Here is a 24,072-nt window from a genome sequence, read left to right on the forward strand (position 1 = left end):
TGTTGAGTGCAGGAAGCTGGGGATCTGCCCAGTGCTGGGCAGGTGGCTGGTTGAGTGAATGCGGCCCACGTGTTGCTGCCCTCTGTGGTCTCGGTGCTCTGACAAAGTCTGGTAATGCTCGCGGACAGATGATTCCTGTTTTGTTAGGGTGCCTGAAGTGGCTCAGGAGCTGCCAGTGACTTCACCTGTGGAGGACTTCCGGCAGCCTCATTACAGCAACAGTGGTAACTTGGAGACGCTTTCAAAAAGGGCTCCCTCGAAGGGCAAGGCAGGAAAGTCGAGGAGATCAGAGCAAGACCACTATGAAACAGACTACACGACGGGCGGCGAGTCCTGTGATGAGCTGGAGGAGGACTGGATCAGGTACTGGGGCGCCTCTTGCTGGAACCCCTTGCGCATCTGATGGTTGTACAACCAGGTTTTGGTGGTGTTGCCTCCTCAACTGGGGTGGGTGGTACAACTTCATTCTTTGCCAACCAGGGCTGGAGACAGTTTCTTGATATTTTTTTTTCCCTTAGTACTCTTTTTTTTTTTTCCTGGTACGCGGGCCTCTCACTGTTGTGGCCTCTGCCGTTGCGGAGCACAGGCTCCGGACGCGCAGGCTCAGCGGCCATGGCTTACGGGCCCAGCCGCTCTGCGGCATCTTCCCGGACCAGGGCGCGAACCCATATCCCCTGCATCGGCAGGCGGACTCTCAACCACTGCGCCGCCAGGGAAGCCCCCTTGGTACTCTTCTGTAATAAAGATTGACCTGGAGGGAATGTGTTTGGCTTAAAAGCACTTTGGTTTAAAAACATGTCAACACTTTCAGCGCACCTCCACAAAATGACTGATAAACTTCGCCAGTGCTGTATGCTTTTACCAATAGTCACCCAAGCAAGGTTTTTCAAGTAAATGAAATACAAGTATAGAGGAACTTTGTTTTACTAATTATAAAATTCCGGACCAGTGCTATGGCTTTCCTTTGGCATTTACTTTTAAGTTAAGCTTTCACGATGAGACCAGAGAGTCTTTTAAAAGTTTAATCCAGAGGACTTTGGCAAACAGTTTTGTAAACAGTGGAGTTAACAATTTAGTGTCGTGGTTAAGTTACTTTGTGTGTCAGTGGTTTTGTTATAGTCCATCATTGCCAGCTGTACTCGTGTATGACCTATGGCCTTTTTTTGCCCAAGTATTCTGAGGAATGGGACACACATCAGAAACATTTGCTGTGTGATTTGTGGTTAATCAAAACATTGCTTCTCAAGGTATTAGGAGGGATGGATGGGGCAAGTATAGCTAGAAGTCCCATACTCACTGGTGGCTCTCATATTTCATCTCCCCCTTACCCCTCAAGAGTTTTGGCCTAGTTCAGTCATCTGTCTATAAAATATTTGCCTGTCTTGTATCATGCAAGATTTAAGTGAAAACTTTTAGAAATTCTGAATTCTTGTTTCCCTTTTGAGCAAATCATTTAATTTCTCCTGTCTGTAAAATGAAGATATTTAGACTGTCTTAGATATGACATTTAAAATTCCATATTGCTGTGAAGTTCCTTAGTCCCGTGAAACAATTCATAGTATTTCCTCAGTGGATTATGGGTGGTTAATAGCATCACTGTCATATGTAAAGAATAGCTGGCATATTGAGAGATTACAAGTGGTACAGAATTTCAGGGTTTTTTTCATAGTTTACCACATTGCCAGATTATTTTTACAATGAGCATGCATTTTCATACATGTACCTTTTAATGTCTACTTTTACAATCAAAGTGATTTCCATTAAGGAAAAACAAGACACCCACCCCCCGCCTCAACAAAAACAATGCTCGAAACAGTCTGAAAACTGTAGGTGGTAGCAGAAAACAGCCAGCTGCCAGTTAGCTGCTCTGCCACTGAAGTGATGAAAATATCCTTTGTGTTCCACAATTCCAGTTTTAACACTTTTAATGTTAAGTATCCATTCTCATGTGGTGTTGTGTATTCAGAATAAATGAGTTCCTAAGACCACCCTGAAATTTCATAAATGATTTTCAACTTATTTCTAAAAATCAGTAGGCATAGTTTTTTTTTTTTAAAAAAAAACATGAGCAGCAACGTAAAAAGCATAATCATTCTTAAAAGAACTCATTTGCATCCCACCTTTCTCTACCCATAAGCAACAACAACAAAAACAAAACCAAGGGCTTCCCTGATGGCACAGTGGTTGAGAGTCCGCCTGCCGATGCAGGGGACACGGGTTTGTGCCCCGGTCCGGGAAGATCCCACATGCCATGGAGCGGCTGGGCCCGTGAGCCATGGCCGCTGAGCCTGCGTGTCCGGAGCCTCGGGAGAGGCCACAACAGTGAGAGGCCCGCGTACCACAAAAAACAAAAAAACCCCAAACCAAGAGAATGTCATTCTCCACATCCCACCAGCTTATCATCTTTGAGAAAGAAGCACTGGATCTTAGGTCTGCTAAGGATACATAAGTAATCATTTTCTTACTGAATTTTTAGGGAATATCCACCTATCACTTCAGATCAACAAAGACAACTCTACAAGAGGAATTTTGACACTGGCCTGCAGGAATACAAGAGCTTACAAGCAGAACTTGATGAGATCAATAAAGAACTCTCTCGTCTGGATAAAGAACTGGATGACTATAGAGAAGAAAGTGAAGAGTATATGGTAAATTGAAATCTGCTAATTATATATTACATAGAATTTTATTCTAATCTATGGAGCTACATTATCCTTTATACTAATATGATACAGATTTTGCTAGTAGTTATCAAACTAATTTCATTGAAGAGTCATTGAAATCAAGTCTTAGATTAAAGTCTTTCCAAATTGAAAAGTGTACTAACGTAGTTAAGAATTACAAAGCAATGGTCTGTGTACATATTGGTTTGGCCAAAAAGTTCATTCAGGTTCGTCCATAATACATCCCTTCCTGCTTAAAAGAAAATACCTACATTAGTTTTTCTATTTATAAACAAAGTTCGCTCCTTCGGTAAAAATTTCAAATAATACAGAATTACATACAGAAAAATAAATTGCCTTAAATTTTGTCACCAAAATATTAGTTGTTAAAATGTCCCCTCTGCAGAAGTGCACCTAGACACAATCTTTGATAAAAAATCATAAGTTTTACTTATATCCTTCCTGCTTTTTTACTCAATAATAGTTTATGGCTCTTTTTTTTTTTTTCTTGATCACCTGGCTGGAGTAGTGTTTGTCCCTGTAAAGTTACTCATTACTTTTTTTTGTTTGTTTTGTTTTGTTTTTGTGGGGTTTTTTGCGAAGACTACTCATTACTTTTTAACCCCCATCTCCATATTGTGCTCTTTAGAAGGAAGTCACTATGCATAGATCACACTTAAGGACTGGGGAATTATGCTCCAGCAGTATACCTACACAAATTATTTGGAATTTGTCTGCATGGGAAATTTGTCACTTCCTCCCATTTATTTGATCATTTATGTCAGTATAGACTCATGGATATTTGTTTTTGGGTTATAATCCAACACTACTTAGTTTTGTTGCTTGAATTGTTTTAGTTAGGACCATTGGGAGCTCTTGGTTGCCTCCTGTGTTTCTTTGAGATATCCCCATCATTGTGAAGGTTTTTCTTTTTAAATACTTACTGGCACTGCTTATATCTTGCTTTTTTATTCAATGATAATTTATGGTTATCATTTCATGTCAATAATAAAGATCTACTTACTGAGAAAATATTTTTATGTATTAAAAAAATAACTCCACAATTTTCCGTTTTGTGGTTGTACCATAATTTACTTGAGTGACCCTCTATGAATAGACATCTAGGTATGTCTCCCCACTGCCACACATACACTCTGCCCCTATTAGTAATACACTGGTGAACCTCTCCATCCTTACACACTTACCCACTTATCTGCTAGAACGAATTCCAGAATGTGAAATTGCTGAGTCAGAGGTTAGTACATTTAAACTTTTGTTGCAAAAGTGCCCTCCAGAAAGATTGTATCAACTGTATTCCTGCTAGTAATGCTCTAGAGGCTCCTCTGACCCACATCTCACTAACATTTTATGTCTGAAAAATTACTGACTTGTGTCTTAGATACCAGTATTTTAACTTTTTTATCACATCACGTATTTATTGGAACTTCATAGTCCTTTTATGAAATACTCTGCCATTTATTTATTTATTTATTTTTTTGCGGTACGCGGGCCTCTCACTGTTGTGGCCTCTCCCGTTGCGGAGCACAGGCTCCGGACGCACAGGCTCAGCGGCCACGGCTCACGGGCCCAGCCGCTCCGCGGCATGTGGGATCTTCCCGGACCGGGGCACGAACCCGTGTCCCCTGCATTGGCAGGTGGACTCTCAACCACTGTGCCACCAGGGAAGCCCCCCCTTTGCCATTTTTAATTGGGGTGATCTGCTTTCCGGTTTCGAAGTATTTGCTTCATATATAGTTTGATTTATTTATTGTTTTCTTTTATGGCTTCTCTATGGTATCGTAAACCTTTCTTAATGCAATCAATGCTTATTCATTTTTACTGTGTCCTTGATGCGGAAGTGCTGAGGTTACAAAGACAAATCATGTTTCCACCCCCAAAGAGCTCATATTCAAAGAGAGAAACTGATACCTAAGCAACTTTGACAATGGGACTAATGCCATATTTACATTATGTATAGAAAGTACTGTAACTAACTTCTCTGAGAAGGAATAAAGTCTGCTGAAGGCCTGGAGAGTTTAGGAGAGGCTTCACTGAGAGATAACCAGTACACATTCTCCAGAGAGTAGGGGAGGTACATGAGTACAGCTATAAGGGGAACATGACGGAAATCTGGAAGCATTAATGTGCTTAATTTTTTAAAGAGTTGCAAATGGTGGACACTGAGGCTGGAAAGGTAGGAGACTAGATTAGTAGAGAATTTAATGGAGTGCTCAGACCAGTTTTATAATGGGATGTAACCTGCTCAGAGCCGTGCTTTATGAAAAAGTTCTCTGTGGTCTATGTGCCACGTGGACTGGCATGGGGAGAGATGAGAGGCAGCAGGACAGATAGTTACCTGTCTGTATTTTAATGTCATAAATTTCCTGTCACTGGACTCCTCAGGCCCTTCTACTGACCATAATAGTTTTGAGAACTTTAAGACTTCGTTATTTTAATTCCCTATATTTTTGTCATAAGATGACATTTTTAGCTTCAAAATATAACATCAGGAGTGTTATTTTTGAAAGAGAAAATGCCCCACTAAACATATTTCTTTGTTTCTCATTAATAGGCTGCTGCTGATGAATACAATAGACTGAAACAAGTTAAGGGAGTAAGTATCCCAGATTGTAAGATTCTTTTAGGAAGAACTTATCTATTATGTGCTTTTCATTTAACCTTTAGAATGACTCTGAATACCTTGTCACACATGCACCGATTATAGACAAAAGGCCCTATAATTGCAAGATGAAAACTGTAAGAAGTTGGAAGCTTAATTTCAGTTGTTTGCAACTACAACCAGCACTGATGCAAAAAAAAAAAAAAATTTGTTTTTTTAGTTTGAAGTATACATACAGAAAAATACACAGATCATAAGTATACAACTTGGTAAATTTTCACAGAGCAACCACACACCTTTGTACCTGGCATCCCGATAAAGAAATACATTTCGTAGTACCCCTTGTATGCTCATCCAATTTTTACACTCACCCCAGAGGTAACCACCATCCTAAGTTCTAACATCATGTATTAGTATTGCGTATTTTGAACTTTATATAAATGGAATCATACAGTATGTAATTTGTGTGTGATTTCTTTTGCTCAGTATTGTTTGTGAGAATCATTCAGATGGTGGCATGAAGCAGTGGTTCATTTTTAAGTGTGTATACACACAGGCACACATTTGCTAGGTATATACATAGTCATGAAATTGCAAGGTCATTGAGCAAGTGAGGATCCTGGCTTGGGTAGGGACTGTCAACAGCATCCCTGGTTTGTGCCACTTTACATTCCTAACAAGCAGTGTAGATTCCTGTTGCTTCATATCCTTGCGAGCACTTGGCATCATCAGTCTTCTTTTTTTTTCTCCTTTGGCCACACAGCGTGGCTTGTGGGATCTTAGTTCCCCAGCAAGGGATCGAACCTGGGCCCTCAGCAATAAAAGCACAGAGTCCCAACCACCCACTGGACTGCCAGGGAATTTTCCCAGCATCATCAGTCTTTATTGCCTTAAAACATTTTTGGTTTTTAAAAGACTTTATATTAATTTTTAAAATTCCAGAATCATTAATTTTTTTTTTTGGCTGTGCTGCGCAGCTTGTGGGATCTTAGTTCCCAGACCAGGGATCAAACCCGGGCCCATGGCAGTGAAAGTGCCGAGTCTTTTTTTTTTTTTTTTAACATCTTTATTGGGATATAATTGCTTTACAATGGTGTGTTAGTTTCTGCTTTATAACAAAGGAAAGTGCTGAGTCTTAACCACTGGATCACCAGGGAATTCCCAGAACGTCATGAATTTAAATTCAAGAGTTTAAAAATGTACATAGTACAATTTCCTGTCTCACTCCCTATTTACCCCGTTTCTTTATTCTAAGTAACCCCATATCACCAGTTTCTTGTTTTACTGATTTTTATTTTTTTTTAAATCATGTTTTAACAAAAAAAGGCCGATAAATTTTCTTGGTCACTTTACAAATCATTAGAAATGAGGGTATCCTTTGTAAAACCCAGGTTAGAAGATATGACTGAGAAAAGAAAATCAGCTGCTCATGTGGTTAGAGATAACTGCCAGGTGCCTTATGCATGTTACTTCATTTAACACTCCCTGCAATTCTATATGACTAATGCTCCCTTTTTGTTGTTGTTCACCTCTGCCTTCCCAGCAGCTAAAACATAACTCGTTTTTAGTTTGTTAAATTTACGCGATTCTTTTTTCTTTCCTCCTTTTTTAGTCTGCAGATTACAAAAGTAAGAGGAATTATTGCAAGCAGTTGAAGAGCAAATTGTCACACATTAAGAAGATGGTTGGAGATTATGATCGACGGAAAACATAGACAGCAGATGCCACATTGTTAGGTTAAGAAGTATCTGACTGACATCTCTGCAATGTTATCAGGAGTCAAAATGACTTTGGACTCTAACCTGGGAGGCCAAATCTTTGTGATCATTACAGAGTTTTGGTAGTTTTAATATCATCAGTATTGAATGATATCATCAGTATATCATCATCATTTTATAAAAAGCTTTTGATAATCGACTGGGCTGAACACTCCAAGTAAGGACTTTATGCTTTAAACATTGGTTCTTGTATTAAGAACTTTTGTTTGAGGTTTTTAAAGCTTTAAGGAAGGTCCTGGAGTACACTGTGCTGTGAACTTTCACACCCTAGGCAATCAGGTGTTAATACCTAAGTATGCTCATTGGGTCTTATAGGGGATAGTTTAATTCTCCCAGAATTCTCCTTTCAGATAACTGTTACTTATAATCATTTATTTTCAGATAAGGAAACTGGGGCCCTGCAATAAAGTCTCTGAAGTGAAACTGCTTGTTGCCTAGCTTGCAGTTTTGGTTAAGTCTGTTTTATGACTCCATTGATAAAGTCCCTGGCCTTTTCCTATTTTAACTACTACGGATACTGAGTGCTACCAGCCTCCCTATTGATTTTTTTCTGTGTATAAATGCTTAAGAGCTTTTTATTTCATGTTATCCTGGTAATAAAGATCATGTAAAAGTAACAAATGTGTGAAATTTGAAGATTGTAAATATATGTTTACCTTTTAAAAATCAAAGTTTAAACCTACTGGTTAGAATTTTGTTGCGTATTTTAAAATGCTTTTTATCTTTTATGGTTTACATGCTTTTTTTAAACCAACTAGCCTTTTCCATTATATCAAAGTATCCAATTACAATTATAATTCAATTGTGACTTGAATTGTATCTTATGGGAATATTCAAGTTTTGTACATATTTTATAATTATTAAAACTGGTGTTTTCTTTCCATAATGTACCTTTTTGATGTCATTAGTGCTGTTAATACTAAGCTATGGAAAACTACACTCAGAAGTTGTATCTGTTATGTTTTAAACTGTTTTGGGTGCTGTGCTGGTTGGTAGCTTCCTAAATCCTTTGGCTAACAGAAGGCTGATTTGTCTGGAAATGGAATCCAATATCATAAAACACCAAATTATTTCAAATGGTGCCCTTAAATCTCAGCTTTTTTTTGAATTCAGTTTTTTTCTGGTAAAGTAAAATTAGCTGATAATACTGGATATGTAGCTAACCAAGTTGATTGTGATTATCCCCTCAGTTTGGAACTCTCATTTAAGTATATTGTTTTTAATATATAAGTCTGCATCATTTTCCAAAGATAAAAATAAGGTTTCCATTATAACGCTGATACAGTTCTTCAAGTTGAAGAAATTCTTAATTTTCTGTGTGCTGTTCATACTACAAAAGGTAATAAATAGTTTATGTTTTTCATGTCTTTTGGATTCATACCAAGTGGTAAGGACTCTCTTGAGCAACTTAATTGATTTTTATATGTCTTAAAATTTAAACTGAAGTCAGCACACTTAGTTTATGAAGGCAAGTTTGCCAGTGTTGTGACTGAACAAAACCATTCAGCTAAATGCAGAAAGTCAAATAGCATGAGTTTGTGCTGTAAAATTGTGCCATAAAATTGAACTTTGAAAGTTAAAAAAATCATTTTTCAAATGTACTTACATACATTTGATCTCTGAGCCAGGATCAGGGTGGTTCTTTTGGTGGTGGGGGGTGGCTTTTTTTTTTTTTGTCTGTTCCATGTGGCTTATGGGGTCTTAGTTTCCTGACCAGGGATCAAACCCGTGCCCCCTGCAGTGGAAGCGTGGAGTCCTAGCCACTGGACTGCCAGGGAATTCCCCTGGGGGGTTGGCATTAACCATCGGGACATAACTTTGAAAAACCACTCAGGCAGTTTTCTAGTCTGGAAAATAGAGATTTAGATTAGATTTAAGAGGTCTCTTCCATCTCTGACCTCCTGTGGTTGTGTTTGCATTCTGCTTTCTGCTATTAACCATTGTTCCAAAGATTTTGTTGAAAAAGCATGTGGTTCGGGATTTCCGTGGTGGTGCAGTGGTTAAGAATCCACCTGCTAATGCAGGGGACACGGATTTGATCCCTGGTCCAGGAAGATCCCACATGCCGCGGAGCAACTAAGCCCGTGCGCCACTACTGAGCCTGCGCTCTAGAGTCCATGAGCCACAACTACTGAGTCCAAGTGCCACAACTACTGAAGCCCATGCACCTAGAGCCTGTGCTCTGTGACAAGAGAAGCCACTGCAATGAGAAACCCATGCACTGCAAAGAAGAGTAGCCCCTGCTCGCCGCAACTAGAGAAAGCCTGCATGCAGCAACGAAGACGCAATGCAGCCAAATAAATTAATAAATTAAATAAATAAAATAAATATGGCCAGTTATACCTACTTTCCAAAGCCAAATGGTGAAAACAAGTTTTTAAAAGCAAACTGGGTTTTAAAAGTACATGTATCATCCCAATCCCATATGTTTGGTGTGTGCTGGGTACAGCTTTATGGTGTAAATTCTTTTTAGTTTTAAGCAGATAATTCCCTTATGTTTGGCATTGTGATAACTCATAGATAATGAGCAAATGCTTGAACAGATAGTATAGAGTTTGCATATCAAGTTAAAGATTATCAGATACTCTTATAAGCAATTCTGGAGGGTTTTAATGAGGCTCGAATGATTGAGGTTCCATCTAAAGGTATTGCAATAGGCAAGCTCATCTCTCCCAGTCTGAGAAGTTGTACACTTTGAATTTCGGCTTGATTCCACTGGCTGAGCTGTTTGTGAATTTCCTAACTCTCTGGATTGTGTCCAGCCACCCATGGGCAGAGAACAGATTGTTCCATTCTTTATAGTTGTTGCTTAGTTTTACAAATTGAAACGTTTGACTAGGTTATATCATTTCTTTATTCTACCACTTTGTAAGCAATTAAAATATTGTGTCGGTCATAATAATGGCGAAAGATCACCATGGATTTATGCATTTTTGTTTTGTTTTGCCTTAGTACCATTCCTACTTGACTCAAGATCTGAGACATATATTCAGAGGAGAGTTGGGAAAAGCTTGAATGATTCGGCCTCCAGTCCACAGATATGCTTTAATTTAAATTCATTGGGGAGTCCTCTGTCCTTTTCCTGTTTTTCCACAAAGTCTTCCCAGACAGGTAGATAGTAAACATAAATGAGAAACTTGGGGCTTGGGGTTGTAGCTGTTTGTTCTATAGGTGTGAGTCCTGTCTTGGAACAGAATGGCTAATCAGAACAGAAGGAAAGAAAAGTGGGTTTCTGGAAGGAAGGGAGGGAGGAAGAGGGGATACTAGGAAGGAAGTAAAAGGAAAAAGGGTGGAGTTTGTGTGTGAGTCCTGTAAAGGAGTCAAAGATGTAGGGGAGGCAAAGATGGAAGCCAACTGGCACTGGGAATCAGCAATGCTAATTTGCCCTCCTCACCTTGCAAAGACAACATCAGAACTAAACAGTGAGACCTTGTCTTCTGGGGAGAAATAAAAGGACCTGGTTATGGAGTTGCGAAGATGTGATGTGCAAGCCCTGTAGGGTAGGTGGAAATAATCCCATCTTATAGATTAGACTTGGGTTGTGACTTGCTTCAGGTCACCCAGCTAGTGTGGCAGAGCCTGATTTTTAATTCAGGTCTGTTCTTTCCACTACTGTGCAGGATGGCTTCTGTTTATATTTTTGAGGGGGAAGAATACATGGAAAGATTTTAGTACCAACAAAACAATATAGGCAACAGAGGGGAAGCGTGCGATGATGGGGAACCAGAGAGGTTCCGGCAGTTCCTTTTTCCTTTTCCTGGGCATAATCCTTTTCTGAGGCTCTGCGGTGCCTTGCCTCTCCATTTCTCAGGTATGGGAAATGCTGGTAATTCTGTGTGTATTAGCAGATATCTCAAACAACTTGTTCAAAATTGAACTGATCTTACCAACCCCCCACCCTCTCAGTAATTGCAACTCCAGCCTCTCAGCTGCTCAGCAACAAACTTTGGAGTCACTGATTTTTTTTTCATAACAAACATCCAGTCTATTGACAAGATTGAGAATCCAGCCGTTTTTCACTAGCTGCACTGCCATACTATGCTAGTCCAAGCCATCATCATCCCTTCAAAGTTCTGACAGTGCTTCGAGACCCGCACTTCTGATTTCAGTTGCCACCACTCATCCCCTGCTTGCCCATACCGTCGCTCAAACACACCAATGTGCTTCCACCCCAGGGGCCTTTGTACTTGCAGCTCCCTTTCCCTGGAGAAATCTTTCCCTAAGTATCAGCACGGTTAACTCCCTCCCTCATTCTGGTCATGGTTCGACTGTCTTCTTGGCATGCGGGATCTTATTTCCCCCACCAGGGGTCGAACCTGTGAACCCTGCAGTGAAAGTCTTAACCACCGGACCACCAGGGAAGTCCCCTGACCACCTATTTTAAACCACACACTTTCCCCCTTCCATGCTTAATTTTTCTCTATGGCACAATCACCATTTGATACAGTATGTTTTTCTTCATAACTGTCATGAGGGCAAGGATTTTTGTCAGTTTTTCATTTCTATTTCCTCAGTGCTTAGAAATGTACCAGGCCCCAAATAGGTGCTCAATAAATATTTGTGTCATTTAGCAGGAGCAGCAGAGCAGTCCGGGAAAACCGCTGCACAGCAAGCCGGCTCAGCTGAGGCTACTGATGTGGTCAGAGTCCTTCATGCTAACCTTTTGTAAATAATAAAATCAATTCTCAGATGCCGGATGGACGGCTACCAGGCCTCCAACTTTTCAAGAGCGAATGGCCACCACTCTTCCCGCCTCCTTGCGAAGAGCTGGAAGGAAGCAGGACGTCCCTCCCCGCGAAGTCAACAAGGTTGCTCCGGCCTGCGAGCGCCGCGCTCCGGCCACCACCGCTCCCAGCAGCCGGAACGTTTGCACGTCGCCACCGTGCGCGGCGGAAGGACTTCGGCGGCGCCCTCAGAGCAAATTGTGCAGAGCTTCCGGCAGAGCGGCCCTCAGCGGGACAGGTGAGGCCGCGGTAAAGGTTTGCATGGAGCCGAGGCGTGGATCCGAGGCCTGGGAAGTGTGGCAGCGGGAGGGGCTGCGCGGCTGGAAGCGGGGATTGAATGGCCCAGAACCGCCTCGCAGGGAATGAGGATGTGTGGGAGGGGGAGGAGGGCAAATTCCGTCTAGGGAGCTGCATAGAAGCATCTGGGGCAGCAGTGTGGAGAGTGGCTCTCCTGCCCTAAGGCAGGGCGCGAGTTTGGGGACTTGTGGTCCTGGGTTCTAGCTCGTCACCAGCCTCCAGCTGTGTGGCCTCAATAGAGTTACCAGCCTCTGACCCTTGAGTTCCACACCTGAAAAGCAGGACAGTTATCACCCTTGCCTGTCGCACAGCGCTTGGCAGGGTTAGGTGTGAGGGAAAGCTTCATAAATTGCGATGTGTGGTGCAGATCTCATTTGTTTACGTGTAGCTTTCTGAGCTCATGTGAAGGAATCATACCACCAGGCTTCCCCAGGGGGAAGTGGCTTTCCTGGGGTTGGATTCCCAGCGATATTTGTAAGAAGATGGAATATTGGGCAGTCATAGGCAGTTGGAGATGCTGACCTAAGAGGTTACCAAGTACATTTTCCTCCAGGTTGCATAAATCCCTTCTCTATTAACTGCATGCATTGTAAACATCCAGCTTCCCTTTGAACATCTGCAGTTATGGGGCTCTTAATATCTCTGTCCTATCCCTGTAATTTCCCATTGCAGACAGTTCGAATTAAGAAGTCAGAGGTGGTCCTGCTTGCAGCTTCTGCTCATATAGTTCTCACTTTGTTTCTGAACTTTCAGAGAATTAAAAGTAATAAAATAAAAATAAAATACAGTTTAAATATTGATGTGATGGATGGCAGTAGCCACCTCTTTAAGAATTTAAGCTTTTGATTTTTGACATTCATGATAAATACAAAAACACCTCCATGGAAGATCAAAATGTTCAATTTAGTCACTGTATGCTGTGTTACTACACTCATCATTAAACGTACAAGGCACCAACATGGTGTGTTGAAATAGCACTGATGTCAGAATTAATGCACCTCTTGTTATTTCAGGATACTAAAGTGGATCACCTGATATCCTGAAACAAATGAATCTCTTCCAGCGCCAGGGAGTGGCTTGTTAATTCAGTGAGAGACACACAGAACTTTAGCAAATAATATCTGATTGTAGCAGGTGCCAGAGAAAGCGGTGATGCCATAAAAGCAGTCTTAAACTTGTCAATAGGTTTTAATTCCAGAAGTCCATTTATAAAAATCGATATATATTTAGATTTTTAAGTATATTTTTCTATAGGAAAAATGAAATAAATGAGGTTGAGGTCTTGGTTATTGTCCTCATCACAAAAATTAATCTTTGCCCCTGCCAATGATGGGATTTGTTTTGTCCTTAATGTCTTGGCACTTAGGATTCCTTTGATCTTTCGTCTATGGTAGAAGGAAGTTGAAAGTGAGAATGTAGAATGGGGAGGGAGATTCCATTGGGGAGGGTGGAGGTGTGGATGTGACGGGGGTGTTTATTACTTGGTTATGGTTAATAGAGTACTCCCAACACCAATTTTATTCCTGATTATTATTTTTTCAAATCCTATGATCTTTTTTTCTAAAATAACATGTGAAATCCAGACAAAACAAAATGCAAATGTTTTAAATTTTTAACTTTGAAATAATTTTAGATTTACAGAAAAGTTGCAAAAACAGAAAAGTACAGAGTTTCCATATAGCTTCCCTCTTGAGACAGCCTGAGCTAATGTATAAAGTTCCTTTCCAAATGCTTACTAAAATTATTTAAATAATAATGAAATTATTAAATAATTAAATAAAATTTAAAATAAATTAGTTGAGATCAAAATCAAGGTGGGGTATCCCTGATTATTAAAGAAATACATGTTCATATTGAAAATATGAAAATACAGAAAAGAATAAAGAAGCAAAAAACCAATCATCCTTAATTGTAACATCCATCAAAACCATTTGTCCTATTTATTGAATTACTAAATATTTCCTTTTTCTTTTAATAGTTGGGGTTATAGTGTAGGTTTAATATTGTATTTTTTAAAAAAATTATGAGCCATAAGCATTTATCATTTATGAATAATAATAAATTTCATTTAAAAACTTGATTATGAGAAAATTCACACAAACCCAAAGGTAGAAGGATAGTACAGTGAATCGCCATGTATTCAGCACTCAGCTATAATAAGCAGCAGTTGTGGCTCATGTTTCATCTACACCTGTACCCACTTCTCGTAATTCTATGGTTCTGTCCTATGACACATCTTTAATACATTTTTGGTTTTTTTTTAATTGTAAAGAGATGCTTATTTGTGGTGGTGCCAAATTTGTGCATAATTATTCATATTCTTTCTTGGAGATGGGAAAAGAGTTCCATGAAGATTTCAAAGTATTTTTCAGTCAGCTACAATTATTGAATAAATTGCAAAAAATAAGATGATTTTGCATTCTGAGTTTTTTTTTTTACTTTGTATGTTTACTTCCCGCTCTTTACTTTTCAGATTTAATTGTATGCATTTGGTGACAAACATCTTTAATCAATTCACAATCTAATGATTTTTTTTTTTACAGAATATTGAATAATACAATACAGTAAGAAAAAAATGGATGAAGAGCCTGAAAGAACTAAGCGATGGGAAGGAGGCTATGAAAGAACATGGTAAGTAGGGCATTATTACTTTCCCTTCCCTTTTAGATGTTGTTTTGGGTTTTGTTTTTGTTTTTACAACTTTTTTGAAGTATATTTTACACATGTTAACATTCACCTGTTTCTTATGTATAATTCAATGATTTTTAGAAAATTTACTGGATTGTGCAATCATCAACATAAATCAGTTTTAGAACATTTTTACCACCCCAGTAATATCCCTCATGTCCATTTACAATTAATTCCATGTCCACCTCCAGTCCTAGGCAACTACTGTGTGCTTTCTGTTTCTCTAGATTTGCCCTTTCTGGACATTTCATGTAAATATAATCATATAATATGTGGTCAGTTTTGTCTAACTTCTTTAACTGAACATACTGTTTTCAAGTTCATCCATGTTGTTGCATGAATCAGTAATTCATTCCTTTTTATTGCTGAATAGTATTCTGTTAATATGTTTATGCCATGTTTTTATTCATCCTTTCACCATTTGATGGACATTTAGATGGTTTATAATTTTTGGCTGTTATGAATAATGCAGCTGTGAACATTCAGGTGCAAATCTTCGTGTGGACATATGTTTTCATTTCTCTTGGATTGATAAAATTTTAGCTTATCTTTTCAAACAAGTAATTATTGCTTACAGGGAGATTCTTAAAGAAGATGAATCAGGATCACTTAAAGCTACAATAGAAGACATTCTCTTCAAAGCAAAGAGAAAAAGGTAGGTAAACTTTGTGTGTGTTACAAAAGGTAAAATATATTCCTTTAGGTGTTTCTGTCCACTTATGGCCACTCCTTGGTACTTCATTTGAGCTGTGTTTCAGGGAAACTGACTTGTAGCCTTCTAAATAGGGGGAAGGAGCCAGCAACCTAGAGTCTCATCAGGGAAATTGATCTTCAGGGACTGTTCAAAATGCCCATAATTATATGCATCCATAAGTTAATAATTTATTTCACTAAAAAAATGCAGGTTAGTTGAAAAGTTGTAATGATTTTTCAGGTAGTAGATGGTATTCCATTAAAATGTTTGCATAATTTTAACAGGGTATTTGAGCACCATGGACAAGTTCGACTTGGAATGGTATGTTATTCTTTTTTCCTTTTCTGATACAGGACTAGTTTGAGTTAGAGAAACATTCTGGCTTAATAGAATAAACAACAGTAAAACAAACTTTTTAAGGGAATATATTAAAAATATATGTGTAGGATATGTGAATACTAAATGACATTTTTAGTTCTTGATTAAAAATGTATTTGAAAATTGTTCTTATTTGTGTATTTTGTTTTGGGGGATTTTTTTTGGTAGATGCGTCATCTTTATGTGGTAGTAGATGGATCAAGAACAATGGAAGACCAGGATTTAAAGCCAAATAGACTGACATGTACTTTAAAGGTATACTAAAATTATTCTGATTTATACTACATGTGAGGAAGGATGCTGAATTCTGTAAAAGAAATGGTTTTAAAGAAAGCAATTTTTTTTTTTGAGCTAATACAAACTATAGCTAAGTAGAAGTGCTACCCGATCATTTACAGAAATGGTATACCAAAATAGCTAATTATTTATGCCCTTAATTCCACTCCGTGTTAGGATCTTGCTTTGTCAGTTATCCCTTTCTTTATTGAATCTTCATTCTCCTTTGACTTACTTGAATCAATCTCCTCAGCTTATAAACACATTCAGATTATTCCTAATTTATTAAAACCCATGCTCAATTTTGCTTATTCTCCTGTTTGTCTTTATTGGATCTTTTCCTTGTTTAGATTGTTTCTGTCTTATATGTCCAAATGGTTCCATCTTTTAAGGCCTAGCTCAAACCTATCTCATCACTTACCATTTCAAATTCAGGTTTATTTAATATTTTAATTTTTATTTATTTAATATTTCAAAATTTATTATTTTTTATTTATTTAATATTTTTACTTCTGAACATTTTTTGAAAATCTATAAACTTAAAAATCATTAGAAACAATGCTTCATAAATAGATTTCACAGGGACTTCCCTGGTGGTGCAGTGGTTAAGAATCCACCTGCCAATGCAGGGGACACAGGTTCAGTCCCTGGTCCAGGAAGATCCCACATGCTGTGGAGCAACAAAATTTGTGCACCACAACTACTGAAGCCTGCACTCTAGAGCCTGTGAGCCACAACTACTGAAGCCCGCGTGCCACAACTACTGAAGCCCACGTGCCTAGAGCCTGTGCTCCACAACAAGAGAAGCCACCACAATGAGAAGCCTGTGCACCGCAACAAAGAGTAGCCCCTGCTCGCTGCAACTAGAGAACCCCCACGTGCAGCAATGAAGACCCAACGCAGCCAAAAACAAATAAATTAATTTAAAAGAAAAAAGATTGCACAAAACCTGTTTTCTGTGGTTGTTGTTTTGCCCTTATCTAGTATTTCCTTTTTGTTTTCTTTGAACAGTTGTTGGAATACTTCGTAGAGGAATATTTTGATCAAAATCCTATTAGTCAGGTATGTAGATAAGTGATATAATTCAGAATTAGCATCCTGATATTATTGCCAAATATAATTTATTTTTTAAAACATTGTACATATATTCTATTGGTGATTAAGTGATTCAGATCGTGTATAAGTTTCTGGGACACTTAGCAATGAAAAGCAAGATAACTCTAGAAGTTAATGTACAGTGAACACATAGCTCAGTTTATATCAGAAGTTTCTCATGTTACTTATTCCTTTTGTAATTAGTCATTTATTTTAGTTACGTACATTCTTATCAAGAAGAAATAATTTGTTAAATTAATAACCATTTTTGTTTTTATTTTGAGATTGGAATAATTGTAACAAAGAGTAAAAGAGCTGAAAAACTGACTGAACTCTCAGGTATGCATAAAATTACCTTTATAGCACTCAAGACTTGGCTTTATTTACCCAACCTTGTAACACTGTTTGTAAGGTTGCCTAATAAGTAAAATGAAACCTTTCTGGAGGCTCTTTAGGTAAAACACTTAAAAAACCCTCTATTAAACTCTTGGTCTCTAAAATGACCTGTTTTTTTGTTTTGTTTTGTTTTGTTGCCCACGCGGCATGAGGGATCTTAGTTCCCCAACCAGGGATCAAACCCGTGTCCCCTGCAATGGAAGCGCAGAGTCTTAACCACTGGACTGCCAGGGAAGTCCCTAAAATGACCTGTTTTAAATTCAATTCTGTTTTTTCATTTGTTTTTTTTTTAAATTGAGTTCTGCACAGTCGTGAATAGTATTATCATGAATGTAAATGTGTTTATTCTTATCCTGAAAGCATTAAGATAAAATTATTTTAACCATTCAGAATTAATCTTAAAATTAATTTTTTAAAGGTAAACCTCTAAAGAACAAAGAGTATAAAAATTGAATTGTAGTCGTTAGTGATTAGATTTTCTGCTTGCATGACATGCCTAACTGAATTTTATTCTCTTAAGAGATAATAATGGCAGATTTTATTTGCTTTGGTATATGTGCCATTGCAAACTTACATCACTAATTCTATTTTATTTTCTGTAAAATACACTGTCTCTTAAACGTGGTTCTCAACCTTTCATCCTCACCAATACACATAAAATTGACACACTTCCATCATTAGTAATTTTTCATTATGGCAGTAAGTAGTGAAGTGTATGTTAGCCTGGGGTCATCCAGGAAACTCAGTTGGAAGTAATCCAGAAAATCACAAACTAGCTTAAGGGCAGAGGGGAAATTACTGGCTCATGTTGAAAGGTGGGCTGACTTCACATATAGTTGTTTCTGTCTGGCTTCATTCTCTGATAGGTTTTCTGAGAGGTGAAAAGATGGCTATTAATAGCCCAAGTCTACATGACCCTCCTAGTCCGTAGCCTCAGCACAGGTTCCAAAGAGGACTCTTATTGACTCTGATTATGATCTGCGCATCCATGAGCCGTCAAAGTAGCCAAGGCAATGAAGTATTTTGTTGGTAGGCCTGGATTACATGTCTGTGTCTGGAGTAGGTTAGAAGCAGGGTAAGTTCCATTTGAACCACGTAGTCTAAACTGGATTCTTATACAGTGAAGGAAGGATGGTTCCCCTAAGAAAAGGATGTAGGGCCGACCCTCTTGCATGCCCCCTACCCCAAGTTAATAGTAATATTCTATGGGTGCACAGAGATGAAAAATCCTCTGGTGATTCTTATAGGCCTCTTGAAAGTACCCTCTCTTCCTCTGAACAGAATCACTGCTATAAACCACACTGACAGTAACGTAAGTATGCTTTTTTCTATACTCATAACACAGTAGGAGATAAAAATTTTTTTGTATGTTATGGTAGAAAGAAAAGTGGATAGAGAGCCAGAAGATTTTGAGTGTTGGTCCTGCCACTGGGTAGGCATATGTCTTTGGGCAAATCACTTAACTTATTAGATTTGTTTCTCAGTTATGAAATGAAGGAATTAGACTTAGGTACTTTTCATTTCTAAAATTTTATGATTCCAAGAATAAATACTTGCAGTATATAGCTGACCCTTGAACAACTTGAGAATTAGGAATGCTGACCCTCTGCACAGTTGAAAATCTGCATATAACTTTACAGTTGGTGCTCTGTTTCAGTGGTTCCACCTCCGTGAGTTCAACCAACTGCAGATCATGTAGTACTGTAGCACATACTTAGTGAAAAAAAATCTGCATATAAGTAGACCCACATAATTCAAACACTTACTGTTCAAGGGTCCACTGTATATTAACTATGGCAAATGGTTAATATTTTAAAGCTTATTCAAATAAATAAGAACACCAAGAAGCTCCAAGTAGATGTATGGGCAAAGAAGATAAACAGTGCATGCCAGAAAAAAAGAGGAATTAAATAACTATTAAAAAAGAAAGTTTAGCCAAACTAGTGTTAAAAAAAAAAAAGCCCACTCAACAACATTTTACATATTTTAAATGACCAAAATGAAGTTTCAAAAGCAATATATGGCTTGCTGAACCATGGAGAAACTGGTACTTATAATGCTGATAGTCTGGTTAATTTGTTTAACATTTTCTGGAAAAGAGCCATAAAAATGTTCCTTGGAGGACTTCCCTGGTGGTCTGTGGTTAGGACTCCGCACTTTCATTGCTGAGGGCACGGGTTCAATCCCTGGTCGGGGAACTAAGATCCCGCAAGCCGTGTGGCACGGCCAAGAGGGAAAAAAAAAGGTATTAAAAAAAATATTCCTTGGAGTATACTTAGGAAATGTTATGAAAGAAGAAAAAGCCTCACTCTACAAATATACTGTCTGCAGTGGTATGTATTGGGTTGGCCAGAAAGTTCGTTCGGGGTTTTCCGATGATGTTACAGAAAAACCTGAACGAACTCTGGCCAACTCACTGTAATAGTGACAGATTGGAAATTAAATGTTCAGTGGTATGAAGGTAGTTTGCTATATGATAAACTCGATGTTTCATTGTTGTTAATTAATATGAAGACAATGTTGAAATAGGAGGAAATGTCTGAAGAATACCATATTTTATTGAATCTCAGATTCTGTCATTTGTAAGATACCTTTATTTTATGAGCCATCAAGAAGGAAACACTCTAGCAATTAACCTTTGATACAATGTCAAATGATATGTGAATTGTTCATACCAGCTTCTTGGTGGTTTGACATGCCTGTCAAGTATTCTAAAGAATTTGGCAGTTTTTCTTCCCTTCATTTGTATTGCTTAGCATGAGACAGACAGTCTTTTCAGATGTTATTTCAATAACAACGTAACACAGTTTTGTCTCTTTGTGGAAATCCTCTTTCTTGGGTCTTATAAAGTGCTTGTTTTTTACCCCTGAAGAAAAAAATGGAATTGCAGGCATTCTTCTATCTGAGTTTTTGCTTCACCAATAACAAATTTACACCTCACTGTTCTGTTCCATGCCTTTCTACATAAAAATATAACCGTCTGTATTAGCCTTTCTAAAAACACTTTAAATCGCAGTTAAACTCAACGTGAACAACACAAACAATGCACATGATACAGTTGAAGCAGCAACACATCAACAGCATTCATAGGTTCGCACATGAGCAGGCAGTGACAGCTGTGTCACAAACGCTGCCTGGCTGCCAATGATTGTAAGACACATCGTGATTTCAGAGATGTTAAAATGTGAACATATATTAGTATTAAAAATGATGAAATAGGAAATATTAAGAGTAAAAATATATGCACTCTAGGTTAATATTATTAAAATGTGTGCTAATAGACAGATTATTTGTATTCTGTTTTTTCAGTACGAGTGAGACTATGTAACAAAACATTTCTGATGAAAGTGCAACTTGCTGATAAGAACCTGCTATATAAAAAATAAATAAAATAAAATTCAAAAATTCGAAAAAAATTGCAACTTGCTAAAAATGTAAATCAAAGGGATTCTGTTGTTTAACATCATAGATATGTAAATTTGGGAGAAAGGTAAATTTATATAATGTGTATATAGATTATTTTTATTAAAAGTAGATTATTCCATTTCTATTTTAGGAAACTCAAGGAAACACATAATATCTTTGAAGAAAGCTGTAGATATGACTTGCCATGGAGAGCCATCTCTTTATAACTCCTTAAGCATGGCTATGCAGACTCTAAAGTTAGTATTTTACACTTATTGTTTATAATTTATTTCAAAGTTTTTTGAATGAGTTAAGTTGAAATGATAATATGTTAATATGCGTCTCCATAAACCCAGCTGTAATGAAATCATTATTGAAAGAAATATGTAATGTCATTTATAATATTTAGTATGGTGTTGGTAAGTAATTTTTATTTTACATTTTAGTTGCTGAGGTATATCCTTAAAGGTTTTAGAAAAATATAATTAAAGCTGTAGTAATATTAGTAGTACAAAAGAAATATAAAAAATATTTTATTGAAAATTGATTGTATGTGGAATTTAATGTGGTATAATAACTGAGTTTGTTATACATTGGTTTTTATTAACTTATTTTGTAATACATCTATAAATTAATAGCACTTTTCTAGCAAGTTTAACTATGTGGAATATAGTTAAAGCCCCAAAGAAAGTATTCAATATATTTAAAGCTTATATATTTTATCCCTGGATAGTCTGTCCTGACTCAGATTTTTATACCTTTATATGATACTTTTTTAGTTTTGAAGTAGATGAGAAGGAGGTAACACACATAGTGAAGGTAGGCACAACAGCAGCATCCACAAGTGAAAGCTGAGCCTAACAATGAAAATATAAGCAGGAAAGCTATAAATAATCGATAAAGTTGCTCCAAAAAGCATAGAAATATCTATTTGGTATAGAGGAGAACAGTTCATCACATCTTAAAATCCCGTAAACCATCATTGAATTAAATGGTACACAAACATTACTGTTTATGAATATTATGACTGAATCAACATGAGATTAAATTGTCTTTAAAAAAGAAGTATGTTACTATTTTCAAGCCACACATATGCACCTTAAAGTTGATTCCTATGGTATTGTCACACTTTCCAAAGTACACTTTAGACTTTGTATGAAACAAATCTATTAGAATGTAAGCTTCATGATGTCAGGAACCTTGTTGGTCTTCTTTATCACTTTATCCCCAGAACTTAAAAGAGTATTCAAGAAATGTTTATTGAATGAATAAGTGAATCAATGAATTTTTTTTAAGTGTGTAGCTAATTTTAGAAAAATTGGCATTAAGGTTTTTAGAGTATACTCACAATTCATTCCTTTGTAATACTGAAATAAATGGGGTTATTCTGCAGTCTAAGTGTGTAAACCATGGGTACTATTGTTTCTGAGTTAAGTTTTTTATTAGTGTAATTTGTTATACCTAATTGGAGTGGTTTTTATCTTTCTTTAGACACATGCCCGGACATACAAGTAGAGAAGTCCTAATCATCTTTAGCAGTCTCACAACCTGTGATCCATCTAATATCTATGACCTAATCAAGGTAGAACCAATAATTTCTTCATAATCAAAATCAAAGTTACAACTCTAAAGAGAATTCTATAGTGAATTTATTACTAGTTTTCAGAACATTCTATTTTTCAAACACATTAATTATTCAATTTTTTTTCTTCCCTCAAAACTCACCATTTACTTGGATTTTACGAAGACCCTAAAGGCAGCTAAAATTAGAGTGTCTGTTATTGGATTGTCTGCAGAGGTTCGGGTTTGCACTGTGCTTGCTCGTGAAACTGGTGGTATATATCTAGAATCTTCAGTATTTACTCATAATTACTATGTAAAGTAACAATCTATTAATTAGGATGTTTTTATATGTTTTTTTAAGCTGCTAAACTTAAATCAGTTCATGTGCTGAAGTCCAAAATATGGGTAGTTACATTAAATATATTACCAATTCTATAAGATATCATCTCAGAATGCGAGGAATTTTCAGTAGTTATGTCAGTGTTCAGAGGAAGCATTATAACTCTTGAAAAGCTAGAAATTTTACTATATTAATACTTAGTGAAGAACTTGTAACTTGGCTTTAATTAAATTGTAATTACAGTTATTCCTAGAGAAGTCAATTTAGAGATGTTATTTAAATAAAGTTTTTGAAAAATGATAATTTAACTTAAGAACTTACTTTGAAAATGAACATTTTCAGATGGTAAAACTTTTACAGAATTATATAGAAATTACAGTTCATTCTTATGTCTGGAAAGCTGTTGTTTCTTCTCTTTTACTTCTCGTCTTGTTAGGCACATACCATGTTATTTTAGATGAAAGCCATTACAAAGAATTGCTGACACATCATGTTAGTCCTCCTCCTGCTAGCTCAAGCTCTGAATGCTCACTTATTCGTATGGGTAAGTATTTATTTTGTGTTATTTAATTAATTAATTTTTATTTTTAATTTTCTTTTTGGCCGCACCACTTGCAGGATCTTAAATAGTTCCCCAACCTGGGGTTGAACCCGGGCCACTGCAGTGAAAGTGCCACGTCCTAACCACTGGACCGCCAGGGAATTCCCTGTTTTGTGTTATTTTAAAATAGACATTTAAAAAAAATATATTTTGACTCAAGCTAGACTTTCTATCTCATTTGTACAAGTTATTTTAACGTTTAAGAATTTCTTGTATTTAACTTAAATGTTTTATAATTAGAGAAAATTATGCTGTTGAAGCAATTTTGGGAAATACAGAGAAGTAAAAAGAAAATTAAACTCACTTGTAGTCCTGTCACTCAAGGAACACTACTGTTTTTTTTTTTAATTGTTAAGGTTAGAAAGGTATAAAGACACTGTGTTTATAGAGAAATTCTTGTATTAAGAAATCAAAAAAGCTATAAAATCTGCTGTACTGTTTTATCAAAGCTGTGTTATACAATTATTATTTTATAGTAAACATTTATTTGTAAATTGAAATTGAAAAAGCCCAACTATTTTGTAATTTGTAATTGAAAAAGCCCAGCTTTTTCA

The 24,072-nt window shown here is 37.1% G+C and overlaps 2 protein-coding genes across 15 annotated transcripts in view; both read left to right on the forward strand.

Moving 5' to 3' along the window:
- The window catches only part of OCLN (occludin), a 48,439-nt gene extending 39,780 nt beyond the window's left edge, over positions 1-8,659 (forward strand). For all 5 annotated transcript variants that reach the window (XM_079916911.1, XM_079916910.1, XM_079916909.1 and 2 more), the window contains 4 exons: positions 148-363; positions 2,477-2,648; positions 5,236-5,277; positions 6,896-8,659. In XM_079916911.1, the coding sequence (XP_079773037.1) occupies positions 148-363; positions 2,477-2,648; positions 5,236-5,277; positions 6,896-6,997 (532 nt within the window). In that variant the 3' untranslated portion in view covers positions 6,998-8,659. The remainder of the gene's footprint in view (positions 1-147; positions 364-2,476; positions 2,649-5,235; positions 5,278-6,895) is intronic.
- A 2,856-nt stretch (positions 8,660-11,515) lies between these two features.
- Positions 11,516-24,072, forward strand: part of LOC307185133 (general transcription factor IIH subunit 2) — a 66,735-nt gene continuing 54,178 nt past the window's right edge. For 6 of the 10 annotated variants that reach the window (XR_013827889.1, XM_079918942.1, XM_079918950.1 and 3 more), the window contains exons 1-11: positions 11,516-12,023; positions 14,626-14,713; positions 15,348-15,425; positions 15,749-15,785; positions 16,011-16,097; positions 17,130-17,180; positions 17,498-17,552; positions 21,166-21,271; positions 22,506-22,596; positions 22,762-22,849; positions 23,354-23,461. Coding sequence is in view for 9 of the 10 variants with exons in the window: in XM_079918942.1 (XP_079775068.1) it covers positions 14,658-14,713; positions 15,348-15,425; positions 15,749-15,785; positions 16,011-16,097; positions 17,130-17,180; positions 17,498-17,552; positions 21,166-21,271; positions 22,506-22,596; positions 22,762-22,849; positions 23,354-23,461 (757 nt within the window). In the remaining variant the exon portion in view is untranslated. Of the gene's footprint in view, positions 12,024-14,625; positions 14,714-15,347; positions 15,426-15,748; positions 15,786-16,010; positions 16,098-17,129; positions 17,181-17,497; positions 17,553-18,629; positions 18,685-18,893; positions 18,922-21,165; positions 21,272-22,505; positions 22,597-22,620; positions 22,850-23,353; positions 23,462-24,072 lie in introns of those variants that run through there. The other 4 variants (XM_079918945.1, XM_079918947.1, XM_079918946.1 and 1 more) reach the window with 4 other exon arrangements.

Source organism: Stenella coeruleoalba (assembly GCF_951394435.1).
Source record: "Stenella coeruleoalba genome assembly, chromosome: 3".
Lineage (NCBI taxonomy): Eukaryota > Metazoa > Chordata > Mammalia > Artiodactyla > Delphinidae > Stenella > Stenella coeruleoalba.